Source organism: Limanda limanda, chromosome 7 (genome assembly GCF_963576545.1).
Source record: "Limanda limanda chromosome 7, fLimLim1.1, whole genome shotgun sequence".
In the NCBI taxonomy this organism is placed as follows: Eukaryota; Metazoa; Chordata; class Actinopteri; order Pleuronectiformes; family Pleuronectidae; genus Limanda; species Limanda limanda.
The window spans coordinates 7,074,122-7,089,128 of record NC_083642.1 but is presented as its reverse complement, the minus strand read 5'-3'; the positions used below and the strand labels follow the sequence as shown (position 1 = coordinate 7,089,128).

The window sequence follows — 15,007 nt, the reverse complement described above, 5'->3', positions numbered from 1 at the left end:
AATAAATAAAACTCTATGGGAATAAGAATGATAAAATAACAATCAGCAACAATCAAAAGTCATAACTTAAGAATTTAGAGGTTTAATTGCATGTTTTACTCTCTTTACTTCTACGATGATTCATTTCACAATGCTCCACTTTCCTACCCAACACTTTGGTCTTGTGTATTTTTTTTAGTGTGCCGTATACTGTATTGCTCTCTAAGGCATAACTCAGCACTCCTCGGGGTTTAGTCCAAGAAGCACCGGACAACAAAACAAACATCCACACAAAGTTGCATCATCAGGGTAAAATAAACGACTGTAAGGCACTTAAATTAATTCAGAAAAGATCATCACTTAGATACTGCTTTAGACTAATTCATGAGGAGATCACGTTGTGGAGCCGTGACGCCGCTCGACAGGCACAACTTCAGCCGGTTGCATAGTTGGAGGCTGTGCTGTAACAAGGTAGTTGTTAACGAAGGCGAATAAAAGCGAACGTTTGAAAACAAGTCGCTCAAACGTACAACAACCACACACCAGGAAGAATATACAATCTCATCCAATATTGTGTTTGCATTTGAAAAACAAAAAAAAGCCCAAAATACAATAGTTAGTTTATGCATAGATACAAAAGAAAAATAAAAGAAAACAGGCAAAGAAACCACGTTTCAGTTTACAGAGGTCATTCCAGTGTTTTTGACAATGTCATGCATTTCATACAAAATCCCAAAGCGGTCTCCTTATACTCCGTTGCAATATAAATGTTCACATAATGGAAAAAGGGAAATAAAAACAACATACTGAATGTGAAATGTCATCGCAGTGGTGTAAAAACAAAAGCAAAACAATAATTTAAGAAATGAATGGACCATTATAAAAACTAAGAATCAACACGTATGACGATCAGTATGTTCGTCTGATTCCTACAGACAAGAGTATAATAAAAAAAAAAACTGAACTGATTCATCTTTAACAAATCAATCACATATTAAATATATTTGTAGAATAAGGTAAAAACATTCAGGTCTGTAGAGTGAATTCGATGCCTGTGTCCTTCATTTTGACAGGAGCCAAGATTCTACATGTTTTATTGTAAAAAAGATTCTTCACTTAAATATTTTTGGGAGTATTTCAGTAGTTTTGGCAGTGAGGAATGTTTTGGTGATGTGTGTGGTGCACACTGCCGGGTCACTCAGCACGGGGCAGGTGAGGCAGGTGTTGGTGAAACTTGACCTTTCTCTATCGTTACTGGATCATTGTGCATCATCTCGACATCATAACACTGAATAAAAGCCAAAGATTAACTCTCACTGACGTTGATTTTGTTCATTTTAATTATCAAAAAAAGGAGATGTTTATATTTTGGTGCTTTTACTTCATTAGGCTCTTTCAAAAGCCTTATTATAAATAATTTGTTTAAAAGGGGAATGTGTACATAAAGGTATATAAAGTCCTGTTTACATAGATACATAAATAAGATCAAATCTACAAAGGATTAATATTTGTCAAGGAAGAAATTTCAACTGGAAGACTGACGAAGACTCAGCTAACAGCCAAAAACATGTGTATAGCAATACAACATCGATGTCTACACATCTCAATAAGGCATCAGCACATTCATGTTCAATCTAAGACACAAGGAGTGTAAAGCACTAGAGTAATAAATAGACTTTTGTTTTCTTCTATTATTGCTAATGATTTTTTAAAAAGCAGTGTTCATCTCACCACAAAAATATCTACACGTCTGACCATGATTTATAACTTCCCTAGATTCTTTGGAATCAATAGAAATAAACATAATCTAGCGTCTATCCAAAGATAAATGCATATATATATATATATATATATATATATTTGTTTTTTTAAATACAAAAACGTCTATTTTTGTACCTCATTGTCATCAAAGTATTGATTAAAAGCAAACAGACTTAAAAATCAGTCTTTGAAATCAGGGGCTGAAAAGACAAAGATGTAACAAAACAAACCCTAACAAAATAAAAAAAAGATTCAACGCATGTAAACACGGGCGGGAGGAAAACAAAAAAACAACAAAAACCCCAAATGAGACAAAGAGGAGAGCGAGTCCAGCAGCTGAGAGCGAGTTGGAGGATGTTGTTGGAGATGCAGGTGCGCTGTCTTCCAGGAGGGGGTGCTAACAGTCCTCCTCGTTCTCATCCATGCTGACACTGCTCTTGCGGCTGCTGTCCTTCGACGTGTCCGGGGAGACGGACGAGAGCAAAGGGTCCCCCCCCCTCACCGGCGACTGGTTGTCTTCCATGAGGATGTCGTTGAGTTTGGAGCCGGGCTTGCCCTGGACGCTGTAGTGGCCGTCCTGGTAGTTGGAGTGGCCGTCGCTCAGCTCCAGGGCGCCGGGCGGCTCGGGGGTGCAGGCCGGGTGGTGTTGGTGGTGTGGGTGGAACGTGTACAGGTCCGGGTGGCAGTCCTCCAGGGAGGGCTCCATCTTGACGCCCCGGGGCCCCAGGTCGGCGGAGCAGAGGGAGGACACGATGCTGAGGCCGTGAGCCCGGGCCTGCATCTCCAACTCCTGCAAAATAACAAACACACGTTTCACTCTCTGACACAACACATCTCCCAGAATCCTCTGCTCTTCCAACTACTTCACAAGGTCACACCATCATTACATCTGATTCTATTTGACACAACTTGTCCTTTTTATCTCTGTTAGTCTTTTCTTTTTCACGATCTTATTTTGCTTGACATTCGTTTCCAATTGTGCTTTCGGATTTTAAATGAATTTCTATGAAATTTGCTTTAGAAGAAAAACTGCTGTTTGACTGCGCCCGGTCAGGAATCGTTTTCTTTCCACTGACTTAACTGTGGCTCGTAAAATATCTCTTTTCTTTTTTCCACTGATTTTGCAACACGCCGCTCTAATTAATTACTGCATAACAAATCCACAATGTGATCCATCAATCAGGGCCGGCCAAGCTGAATCACACTGATGCTTGTGGTGAATCAGTTACAAGTTCACGCTTTGAGATACACTGCAAATTAGTGCCTCTGCTCCTTTTCCCAGAAATCGGACCCATTTCCAGAAAGTGTACTAATGTTTTCTAATAGTGGGGAAGGATCTATTTGTTTAAGGTGGAGTGGGCTTAAAGATGAGGCCACCCCCCTCCCCTCTCTAACTCAGTTACCACACTCTAAGCTTCCTTTTAATCTAATGATTTGTATATTGTTCTGTCACATGGTCTCTGAGTCTGTTCCCTAAGTACAAGATTTATGTTTATTCAGTAAGTAAGAACATTGATTTCTGGTTATCAAAACAAGATATTTAATGAATACATGGAATATCAAATGATAAAATGCATTTATTTCAACTCAACCATGAATAAAATAACAGAGAAAATGGATCCGGGTAATTTGTAACCCATGTTGTGCATTAGAAGGGTAGTGATACGAAAAGGATTATTATCTCAAAAGTAAGAAAGGAAAAATGAAAGTAAGTATTTGTGATTATCAAAAACAAGTTAATTGAGGAATACCTGAAATACTGAATGACCATGTTATGTATCAAAGGGTCCAAGCTGTTGTTTACCTGTATCCTCAGCATCAGATGTCTGTTGGCATGTTCAAGCTTCTTCTGCCGAATCTCCAGCTCCTTTGCCCTCAGCTGCTCTCGCTGCATCTTCCTGATGTAGTCCACCGAGGCCTTCAGGATGGTTCCTTTGTTCCAGCGCATGTCCCTGCAGATCACAGAGGAGCCATTATTCTCATATTCTATAGTCACAGTATTGAGGGTGGATGGTGTGAACTGGTATGACTCTGCCCTACGGTGTGGAGTCTGTATGTACCAAATAGTAGATTTGCCTGTGAATCATTTCATTATACAGTGTGAACCAGTGCGGGATCATGGGAGCTGTCGTCTTTACCACCATTGTCGATGGAAACATATATGACCCCGCATGAGGGGAAGTAAAAATAAAACGTATTAATGTTACGCAGCAAACGCCAACGAAAAACCAGGATCCATTATACCTGACCAGAACAAACAGCTAACTGGCTAACTGGCTAACTGGCTAGCAGTGGGTTTTGCGTTGTTTGCCCAAGACGTAGCAGAGTTGGGAAAAGGCGACCAAAAGGATATGTCCTTGAATACCATTGCGGATTTCTCTGGGTTTGAGCGTTGTTGGAAACAGTTTGGAAGTACACAAGTAAACAATATATCTATATAACACAGGCCAAGTAATGAAGTATTGTTATATATGTTGTATTCTTACGAGGACCCGTCACAATGGAGGCTTTGTTTTACGCGGTAACAGTTAAAATAATGCTGTCAAAGTGTGTAGTGCGCACATTTGGGAATCAGAGGCGTGACGTGTGACAAAACGGCGTGTGCATCCGTTTCGCCACGCCATCTATTCCTCTTTGACACAGAAGTAAATCCGGCTCTGTGACTAACACTTAATGGAGAAACAACTACGCCCCCCCATCGCACCTTTTGTACAGAACGATACAACATTCCCACTTCAATGAGGGCTGAGGAAGTGGCTGCACACATCGAGGGGGAGGAAGAGTGTTTTTTAAGAAAGACAAATATATCATCGCTTCAAACAAGTTAAATATTCTGCCTGAACCTACGTGAAGCAGTCCTCCCTCCTCCTCCTCAGCCCGTTCAGTTTAAAACAAGAGCAGAATAATGAGGACACGGATTTGAATCAGTCACTGGTTCCTTGCACGACTCACTGCTCATTTAGAAATGTATGCATGCGTAAGTTGCTGAGGTCACACGCAGTCATAAGGACGACCCTGAGCTCTGGGACGAACTGAAGGTTGGAGTCAAGGATTCGCAGGCGGAAATCAATCTTTACTGGACTTACTGGGAAACAATCCCAGTTAGAGACCAGTTTCCTGTTTGCAAGAAACAAGGTCGCCTCATCCGGGGTCAAACTGCCTCTTTCCCCCCCGTCACAAGATCCTAGTCAACTATTGGAATCAACGCAGACTTTGCATTGTTTGTAAATTCCCGATTAGTCAGTAGGTTGGATCTGGTTGGTGATCTTTCACACAATGAGGCAGAGGACATGTTTCTTATGGTTATTCAAATCTTTACGTTGAGGAATAAAGTGGATTGAAAACCCTGTGTGGTATCACTGCTGCTGTTTCACACTGGAACACGGGTCCTGGTTTCTTTAGAAGGTGGAGTTTGCTTTACAAAAAGGTCAAAAGGTGATTTATATCACTTAGAAATCTGTAAACATGTTATAAGAACCTCGCTATGTTAAAGATTCTTTGCTGACGCACACCACATCTTTTCTACAGATTTCATGGTAATCTAAAATGTGCTTTTCGCGTAATCCTGCAAATTTACTGACGAACAAACTCAGATGAAAACAATTTCCTCGCCGGAGAAAACAACTGAACGACTAAAGCCTTCAGTCTGCTCCTCTATAATTTATCGCCATAACTTATTGTTTCTTACTGTATATATTGTTGTTTTGTTTTTATGTACAGTGCACCAACCACACCATGGCAATTTCCAATGTATGCAAATATACGTGGCATTAAAAGGAATTCTGATTCTGATCAACTGAAACACGTGTCAATCAAAAAGCCTCTGCAAAATGTAGTGATCAATCATAAACACACAACTAAACTAAACTCTATTCCTACAGTTTCAATGTGAAAACCACTTGCATATTTTGTAGAGGCAGTATTTTTGTGATTCAAACTGATTCAGGCTAAAAAACAACTTCTCTTGCTCCTCATACGCTCAGCTGTTACCAAGACATAGCTCAGAAACCCGTCTATAGATGAATGTAAGAGATTTTATGGAGCTGCAGAAAAATAAAGGTTTAAAATCGTTAAACTCTTAAACATATTTGTTTCCTACATTTGAATTAATGAATTTACATTTAAAGTAATGATTTCAAAAGGACAGGCATTCTTTTCTTTTCACTATATTAAGTTATTTTAAGCTAGCTGTTTGTGGAAGGACAGTCACCGAGTTAGTGTGTCTGTAGGTGTGAGTGTCTGTGTGTGTGTGTGTGTGTGTGTGTGTTTGTGGGCGGAGCACCCAGCTGGGGTTTAACAAAACAACCATGGGTGGACACACTCACTAAATACATACACAATTTACATATGATTGATAAGTTCTTCATCTCAAAGTAAACACATTAAACTGCAATAAAACATTTCATCTACTCTGTGAGTTTGTTCATTTCAAAGTTTTGTGACATTTCTTCAAATGTACATGTGGGCTGGTACAACGGTAAATTCTTTAACTTTTTTTGGTTGTATTTCAAACTAAAATTGTACAAAAGTTTTATTTTGCTTTTGTTGACATGACCTGAATAATCGACTCCACCACAGCCTTATTTCTTTCCATCTACCAGCCCACTGCTCTCGTAGCTCCAGGGTGAATTACACGGCCGTATAAAACAAATTTTCCACTTTTATCACTTCTTGCCATTTCCCTTCCTTGTCCATAAGAGACTTTACATGTCTCTGTGACAAATGATGCTTTCAGACACTACAGTAACTATAACAGGTAACTTACGGGTCGTTAGACTTTGGAATCAGAGTCCCCAACTCTTTGATTCGATCGTTTATGTTGAACCGTCGTCTTCTCTCAACTGCAAAAACAGAGAAGAAACAAATAGGATTAGCTGATGAAATGACGACTAAAAGCACATACAAGTATTTTAATATATTAACCTTTACGTTGATATGTACAACATAGAAATAACAGTGATTAAAGTGCAATTTAAACTCACTCAAATTGTGGTTATCCTTCTTCTGCCTTTCCTTTGCCATTGCTCTTACTTCTGCAACTAGAAATAACACAACATTAAGATCAAGCCACAAAATGAACAGTGACAGTGAATCATATAGAAAATGTGCAGCAGCAAACTTCTGCATTTTAAAGTAAAGGAGGCAGACGTACCCACGGGGAAACCTTCAGGCCGCTGGTAGTTCTCAAACTTGCCACAGGAACCAGACTTATCCAGCATGTGCATGATGGCCGGGGATTGTGAAACTATGGGACAAACGAGGATGTGTTAAAAGTTAAAATGTTAAAAACACACAGGAAAACACACATCAGTTACGGACAGTTGACCTCGACATATGGAGGGGGACTGAACTAATTGTAAAAAGCTGCGTGCATTAGAGAAGCTGAATGATACGATTGGTTTTTCACAGATCACGGTTGATTTCGATGCATGAGGTGGGAGAAGCTCACCGGAGTATTCCCTTTTGATGTTTGGCAGGTTGGCAGGGCAGGAGTTGCTGATGGGCAGACCTTGCTGGGCCATACCCTGATTACCATACATGTCCATGATGTTAGCCTGCATGGGGATCTGAGGGGACAAAGCAAGGACGTTAAACAGGGATCACAGACCCCCCACCGAATCGTCCTGCATAGATGCTAATCAGCACTAATGGGAGAGGTGGTGACACAGAAAATGTTAAAGAAAGTGACAAAAGATCCTTGATCCACCTCCTGATCTGGATCTGCACCAAAATGCACCTTTTGCGTAATAATACAAACTAAGAAACAAATACAGACGGGAAACAGAAACTTGGCAGAGATGAAAATCTGCAGAAAGGACAATTTGGGACTTTAAGGAGGTTTAAGTGAAGGACTAAGTCATGAACAGCTATATTCATTTCTTAAGTATCTGTGGAGAAGCTGAGGAAGACTTCCCCTAAACGTCAAAAGTGCTAGAATTCAATGCTTTAACAGAGATAGCTTTAACTTTCATAAACCTGTAGAGACTTTTGAAATCACATAGGATAGGATTAAGTTTACTATTCTCTCATGTGGTGACCTTTAACACCGTGGTTCTCAAATGAGGGTCCGTGGATCCATGAAAGGTTTAAAGATTCATCCCCGGATTATTTTGCTATCTTGTAGGGGTTCCTTGTAATCTCTGCTTTAACAGAATGTAGTATTGGGTCTGTAGTACTTGGTCTGTAGTAGTGGGTCTGTAGTACTGGGTCTGTAGTACTGGGTCTGAATGCAGGACTCAGTGTTGAGGACACTTACTGTGTTCGCCATCTGAAGTCCCGGGTCCATAAGGCCGAGGATGTCATCGCTGTAACTGGACTCCAGACTGATAATGTCATCGATGACATCATCCATCTAAAACGTAACGGATATAACAACAAGTATGAGTTAATGAGCAAAAGATGACCAAAAAAAATAGTATATTCCATATTCCGCAGGTTTGAATCCAGTCACCTCTTTCTCGCAGTTGTTGTTCAGGGTGAGTAAGGCCATAGGGCTGTTGGGGGCACTGTTGCCCGGCCCTGGCGGCATGCCCCCGTGGTCAGAGGGCTGGTTGTGGCAGGGCAGGCTCAACACCTGAGGGCCGAGCTTCCCCAGGTACTGCTTCACCTGCTGCTGCTGGGAGCGCTGGATGTGGTATTTGGTTGGGTTCTCCAGGTGAGTCTGAACCTACAGGGGCGAGAGGGGAAGAGGAGGGAGAAGAGGAAGGAGACATGAGAAGAGAATACGACAAATACGCAAATAAAGATAAAAGCAAGGACGTGTTGAGCTCATTAGAAAGACAGAGAAAGTTCACATACTCTACCTCTAAAAATTGTCTGGAGATATATATATATACATATCTAACAAGTCGTCTTTTACTGGATTATAAGAAAACTCTAAAAATAACTCAAAGTCACAGCACTGACTTAAATATTAAAATAAACTTGACATAGATTTCAAACGCCGCGATGCATTATGCATTTCTACTTTTGAGACACTGTCAGGAGTTGTTATCTCAAAGAGGCTCACAAGTAAACATTTTCCACATATTTCTCTCCGGCTCGACAACTCTCACTCGCTGAGACTCTGCATATTTTCAGCAGCAAATGAAAAAAAATAAGAAAATCACAAGCCCGCCCATCTCTGCACTCCCCGGTTATGGATACATTTGATTTCTGTGGATCATTAATCCCTACGCAGCATTAATGATCCAGAAAAGCTACTGCAGGAAAATAAACACACTTCAGACAGAGTTTGCTGAGACACATTAGAACCGGAGCAGAGCCTCAGTGTTTCCAGCTCCCATTTGCAGAGTGTATTTTTAAAACCTTTCCTGCATGTTGCCTGATTTCTTTTGATGCAGCAGCAAAGACGTTCTGTGATTTGTGAAATAAAGACACGATAGATAGTTAAATATAGAAACTATTACAGACGTAAAGACGGTAAATCTGATCAAATCCAGCCTGACTCGCATCATCTTATTATTTCCCATGTATGCTGGCAAATTATAAAACACTTTTCTTCTAAATATAAGTTTAATCTTTAACGTACCTCATAACCGTGATATCCAAGCATGTCAAACATCTTTGACTGATCTGTCAAAAGTTAAATAAAAAAGGACAAAACTAAAGTGCAGCTTCTGTGTTAAACTTCTATCCGAACTACCAAGTGCTCTAGCTGCTTCCCTCTCGGTCGAGACGAAGCTCTGCGAGTATGAGGACAGACACATCCAGCTGATCTTTAAAGGGGCACGGAAAGTAATTAGTTATGCATGTCAAAGAATCTCAGGATAACACAATGAGCCTTTTCAAATTTGTGTTGTTTTATGTAAAATCTGAATTTATTCCTTTATGGTGTATCACTTGATGTCAGGATGTGGTTCTTACAGTCAACGCCTTTGTTTCCTAACGGCCACCTCCTTTACTGAGACTTGCCCCCGGGGCTTTTACTTATAGGCCCATCCACTTTTTTTTTTTTTTTTTCTTCTCAAACCCTGAGGATGCTTGGCATGTGCTCCCAGCTCCACACAGCACAAAGAATAAAGTCTGTCTCATCCTTGTTTGTCCGCAGCTCGCCTCTCCTCGTGTCTCTAATTGACTCTTTTAATCGGAGACAACAGGCGAACCGCGTCTCTAAGCCAATGAATAACAATCCGGTCTACGTGATTTGGGAAACAGATACGTTTGTTCAGTTGAGGCCCCAGAAGATTTGGGTTGCTCTACTGAGCTGAGGGGGGGTCACAGGCTCCAGATGAAACTATATGGTTATTGGATGAACCACAGCTTGTGGTTATTGAACTGAAAATAACTCAGTCTCTTACAGCAACTTATATATCAGGTCAGGTGGAGCAAAGAACAAAGAAAATAAAAAACCTTGACTGCTGAGCACAAACACTCATTTAGTGTTTCACTTTAGGCAGTAAATTCCGCATTCTAGTTTTATGTTGCCTAAGCCAGACTTTATGTCGTATTGTGCTGTTGCTTTTATGTTTGTGTCTCTTGCTGCTTCTATAGTTGCTAAAGGGAGAAAAGCGCTTGAACGTGAACGTGACTCCAGGCACGAGGATCACAGCGAAACATTGAGGCTAAAAACTTAGTGTAAATTACCTCGTTTAGAGTCAAATTTAAGTGTCGGGGCTTGGACGACACCACAGTAGCAGCATGGAGGCATTTTGTGGTTATTTTTCTGTTGTTTTATTACTTCTGAACTGGTCACCAGTTACTTCAGTTATATTGGATTTGGCTGCAACACTGTTTACCCTTGAACATGCTTTGTGGACTCAAACAGTCCCGTCCCCCCCGCCCCCCATACTCCATTACAATAGTGGTGAGTAGATAACGAGTGAATTTTCCTTTTATGGTGAACTGTCCCTTTAATATTTTCAATGCTTTTTTTCATAGTGCGTTTATCGCCTGCCCAGGGACTCCAGATGAAAATTAGCCTCTGTGGCCAACTCTGGCATATTTTGAGAAATGTCATACTGTATGCACTGTCCCTGTCAAATAAAGTAAAGAAAGGTAAAGTGTACACTCAGTGAGCACTTTATTAAACACACCTGTATGGTCTGTAACAGTCGAAACGCACCTTTTAAGACAAACTGTGTTGCCTAGATACGAGAGATGCTTTGGTTTTATCTGTGTCGACAACTATAGCTTCATGGAAACCAGTGCCCGTGAAGCTGTGAGTGTTCACTGTCTTGACCTTCTCTAAGAATTTGAGAAGCAAAGACCTCAAATGTAACTAGTCAAATAACATCCAGTACTTTTCTGATGCCTGCAATGTTGAATTGAAAATTCTCCGAAGCAACTGACTCAAACATTTGTGTTCTCACACGCAGCCCCTGCAGGATATTTAAGAAAACTGAGAGTTCAGTGCATGTCTGAAAGCAACCGACACGGATTCAGTTCAGTCATAGCGATTCTATTTACAGTATAAACATTAAATTCAGAGGTTTTTCAAATAATACATCTTTCTATATATACATTAAGATATTCCCGACAATGTTAAAAACCTACACAAATGTTTTAATTCATGGCAGAGCTGTTATACTGTAAAACAAATTGCCCCTCAGGGATAATAAAGAGTATCCTTCACCTTCACCCGATCCTTCAGGTGTGCATTGTAAAATAGCCACGGACGATATTTTAAAAACATCAATTACACACGGTCTCTTTCTTTAACTTCTCAGCACAACAAAACAGTCAGTCACAGCTTTTCTCCGTGCCCTGATCCATTATCATTGTTCTGCAGCGGAGACTCATGTGAGTTGCATTAACATACGTGGTGTCCTGCAGGTATACGACTGACATCACCTACGGCGGTAAATCCTCATTACAGGGTCGTAAATCTGGTGCCAGCGAACAGAGGCACATTTACAGGACATCAATGACCCATTAAGGAACAACCACAGATCACGCTTTGGGCAAAAAGAAAAGAAAAAAGGTTCATTAGTGTTGGTCGCAAATCGAGTCTTTACCTACTGCTCGACAAAATGAAAAAGATTTGAACGTTGAATCGATTCCTCTTCTGTAATCAAATCCTCTGGGATTGTTTTTCCCCTCTACGTAGTCAAAGTGACAGTTTTTAATTCGCTCCCGATATGGAGATTAACATTTGTTTGTGGGAAAACGTCTCGAACTGCGGCTGCAGCATTTCCCATGAGTGTGGTGTCCTTCTCTGTAGCTGAACAATCACCATGTTAGAGCAGCTGCCTTGGTGGGAAAATAGAGACTTTAGCCACTTTTGTTATTTTCTATTCCTGCCTCTGAGCCTCTGAAGGTCAGGTTTACTATCACATGCAGAAGTAATACAATGATCACCACAGTGGTTAAGTTCAGTTATGTGTCAGCTTCTCTGGGTTTTCCCTAGACTTATATTTTTACATGGACTTTGCAAAAGTGTTATTCATGTGCAATATGGTTAATATTATATTTTTTCCTTTATATTATGTGCAATATTCCACATTACTCACCAATATTATCATTGCTACTTACTTCCACTTTTGTATGAGTTTATTAGTTTTTCTTAGGCCTTTATGTTTTATATTGAATTCTCTATCGTTTTATTAACTGTATTCTAATATATAATTGATACTGTAATCTTGGAATAAACTGGCACAAGAAAGTGGGATTATCTTATCTAATTATATTTTAACTGATCTTATCTTACCTTATCTTCTCTAATTATGGCATTTTTAAAATACATCAGTCAGGGTTAGAGCAAGAGCAATATTTCAACATAAAAAGGACTTTCAATTTACCGATACTGATTGTGTTTTTTTGGTGGGGGGGGTTCTGATCCTGTAAATGATTTCCAGACCCTTAAACTCATCTTGTGACACTTTGGTTGAAAGTGTCACCTGACCTCCAGGTTACAAACCACTGCAACAAGCAGCCATAATGTTTTGGTTTTGCACAGATAGGAACGACCCACTGACTCAAGTCTTTCTCTGTCTGTCCTTGTTTATATCGTAAATTCACACATCCATAGAACTGTCAGCTGCCCAGCTGGAAAACAGAAATAACCACGAAATGACCGCCTCTCGGCCGTTTGACTCCTCCAACCAGACGAGTTTCAGTTTGCATCCATGTTTGAAAAGACTCATATAATATATCAATATTCAATGAAAGGTTTTGAGTGTATGTTATAATTAAAGTATGAATGTCAAAAGAAAGTCAAAAACACGAGGTCACTCTAACGCTAACCTTTGACCATTTGAGCAAGTTCAGGAAAACGTTTGGATCAAATTTGTTACAACCCCACAGTGGCCTTGATTTTTCTTATCAGTTAATCTGAGAGTCCAGGTGAACGTTGGCATCAATGTTTAAGGAAATCCCTCGACTGAGTTATTTCATGAGAACGTGATGGACGACCTGAAAACATAAGGCCTCTGGCTGCATAGAAAAGAACTGTGCAGAGGATTATTGTCGGAGCTGCATACAATTGTATCTCACCTCCTGCACTAAGAATAGAAGCTGCGAGGTCGGTGAGTGCATTACATTACAAGTCAGAGGTGGCCCATTAGAAAATGTTTTTTTTGCCCAGTGCAGACTTTTTGTCTCAGTAGTCAATGTATGCATATATTGATCAAATGAAAATCACAGATTCAAAGTTAAAGTTGTTAGTTGGAGATTAAGTGAGGATTATCTGCTTTTCTTTTTCTCATTAGGGATTAAAATATCTTTAGGTTTTGGTCTGTAGGTCGAACAAAAACAAAACAATGTGAATACACCTAATGTGCATTGCATAGTTTTACAGGCCCAATGCTCAGTTATTTAATACACAAAAATAATCTATAGATTAATTGATTATGAAAACATAAACAAGCATTAGCTGCAGCTCTTAGGCGATAAAGTGAAAAGTCATTTCAAAGATCTAGCGATTTAGCTTTGCCTTTGCATTTGAAAAGAGCGTTGGTGTTTTTACCAGCTTGTTTCTGTCCTCAGGGATTTCCTAAATTATCACACATAATGAGATGATCTCACTGGTTTGAGTTCACTGAAGCCCCAGAGGGCTGCAGAGCTCAAACTGGAACATCTCGGCCTTAAGATGTTAGGAAGAACTGGTCTGAAAGTGAAAAGTCATTGAAGGCTCTTCTTCGAACATTCACAACGTGCACACATGCACCACAGACAGGACTGGTCAGCCGGCGGAGAAACCACAGAGCAGAGCAAATCAATTATGGAGAATTCTCAGAGCCGGGAGACACGACTTAAACTTTACTCTGCCCAACTTCACTGGATGTACTCTCTCCTAAATACACTGTTTGTAAATGTGACATCAGCCAGCTCGCTCTCAGCATCAGCAACCACAGCAAACAAGACGTCTTGTTGTTGAACAACTATGTCTCAGCAGCCGTCGGCCCCGGGGCCTCGGCAACGCAACCCAAACGAGTCAGAAACACTGAGGGAGGACGCAGGGGGAGAACAGGATGACAAACGGCGATTTGTTTTCGTTTTTTTTTTTTTACAAGTGTGCTTTGGGCACTCCATGATGGACCGACCAGGATACGTTAACAAGTACGTCCCGGTTTGCTGCGCTGACGAGAAGAATAGGCCACTTTGTCTCACAGTTAAGCCGTTAACGTGCACTGGGGAACTTGCAACACAACAACTGTGATGCTATTGTGTGAGCAGCTACATCAGAGCAACGTGTGGTCTTCTTCGCCTCTGACGTATCGTCATGCTATTACGCAGAAGCTTGGCAAATTAACAGCATAATACAAACACTTAAAGGAAAAATGTTATGTTAAAATTAGCATCAAGGCTTATGTGGCGAGAAGTTCTGTGCAGCTGCAATGCTCCAGAAGCTAAAAGTTAAATACTGGGGCTAAATCTATTTAGTGTTGCAGAAATACACGGTAAATTATCGTAGATTATAGATTAATCTTGTGTTGGACGTAATCTACTTCAAATTCAGAACGTCTCTTCGAATTAATTATCCGAACCAAAGCCAAATCAAATATCTGTGTGGTATCTTTGTATACTTTCTGATGCGTACTAGTCACGAGCTTCTCGCGGTTTAATCCAAAAGAAACGTACATGTTTTACGAGGTTGAAGACTTTGTTCTTTTCATGGCACCATAAATCCTTTGAAAAGAAAAAAAGGAATCGTGAAATCATTTTTTAACCCTTTTAGGAAGTTATCCCACATACATTTCAAAGCAGTGCTTTTTCTCTCCTGAATACGCCGTGGACTGAAAGCAGTGGGGGCTAATTACGAGCATTCTTCACTGAATTAGCGTTCGGTGTGTGGTAAGGCTGTGCTCGCCTTTGTCTTGATCCCTAA

The 15,007-nt window shown here is 40.4% G+C and overlaps 1 protein-coding gene across 7 annotated transcripts in view; it reads right to left on the bottom strand.

Annotated features, from left to right (window-relative positions):
• Positions 1-2,032: 2,032 nt before the first annotated feature.
• Positions 2,033-15,007, bottom strand: part of mitfb (melanocyte inducing transcription factor b) — a 28,745-nt gene continuing 15,770 nt past the window's right edge. For 4 of the 7 annotated variants that reach the window (XM_061074788.1, XM_061074785.1, XM_061074787.1 and 1 more), the window contains 8 exons: positions 8,192-8,407; positions 7,997-8,092; positions 7,190-7,307; positions 6,893-6,985; positions 6,723-6,779; positions 6,506-6,581; positions 3,545-3,692; positions 2,033-2,530 (listed from right to left, as the gene is read on the bottom strand). In XM_061074788.1, coding sequence (XP_060930771.1) covers positions 2,138-2,530; positions 3,545-3,692; positions 6,506-6,581; positions 6,723-6,779; positions 6,893-6,985; positions 7,190-7,307; positions 7,997-8,092; positions 8,192-8,407 — 1,197 coding nt within the window. In that variant the 3' untranslated portion in view covers positions 2,033-2,137. Of the gene's footprint in view, positions 2,531-3,544; positions 3,693-6,505; positions 6,582-6,722; positions 6,780-6,892; positions 6,986-7,189; positions 7,308-7,996; positions 8,095-8,184; positions 8,408-15,007 lie in introns of all 7 variants that reach the window. The other 3 variants (XM_061074786.1, XM_061074790.1, XM_061074791.1) reach the window with 3 other exon arrangements.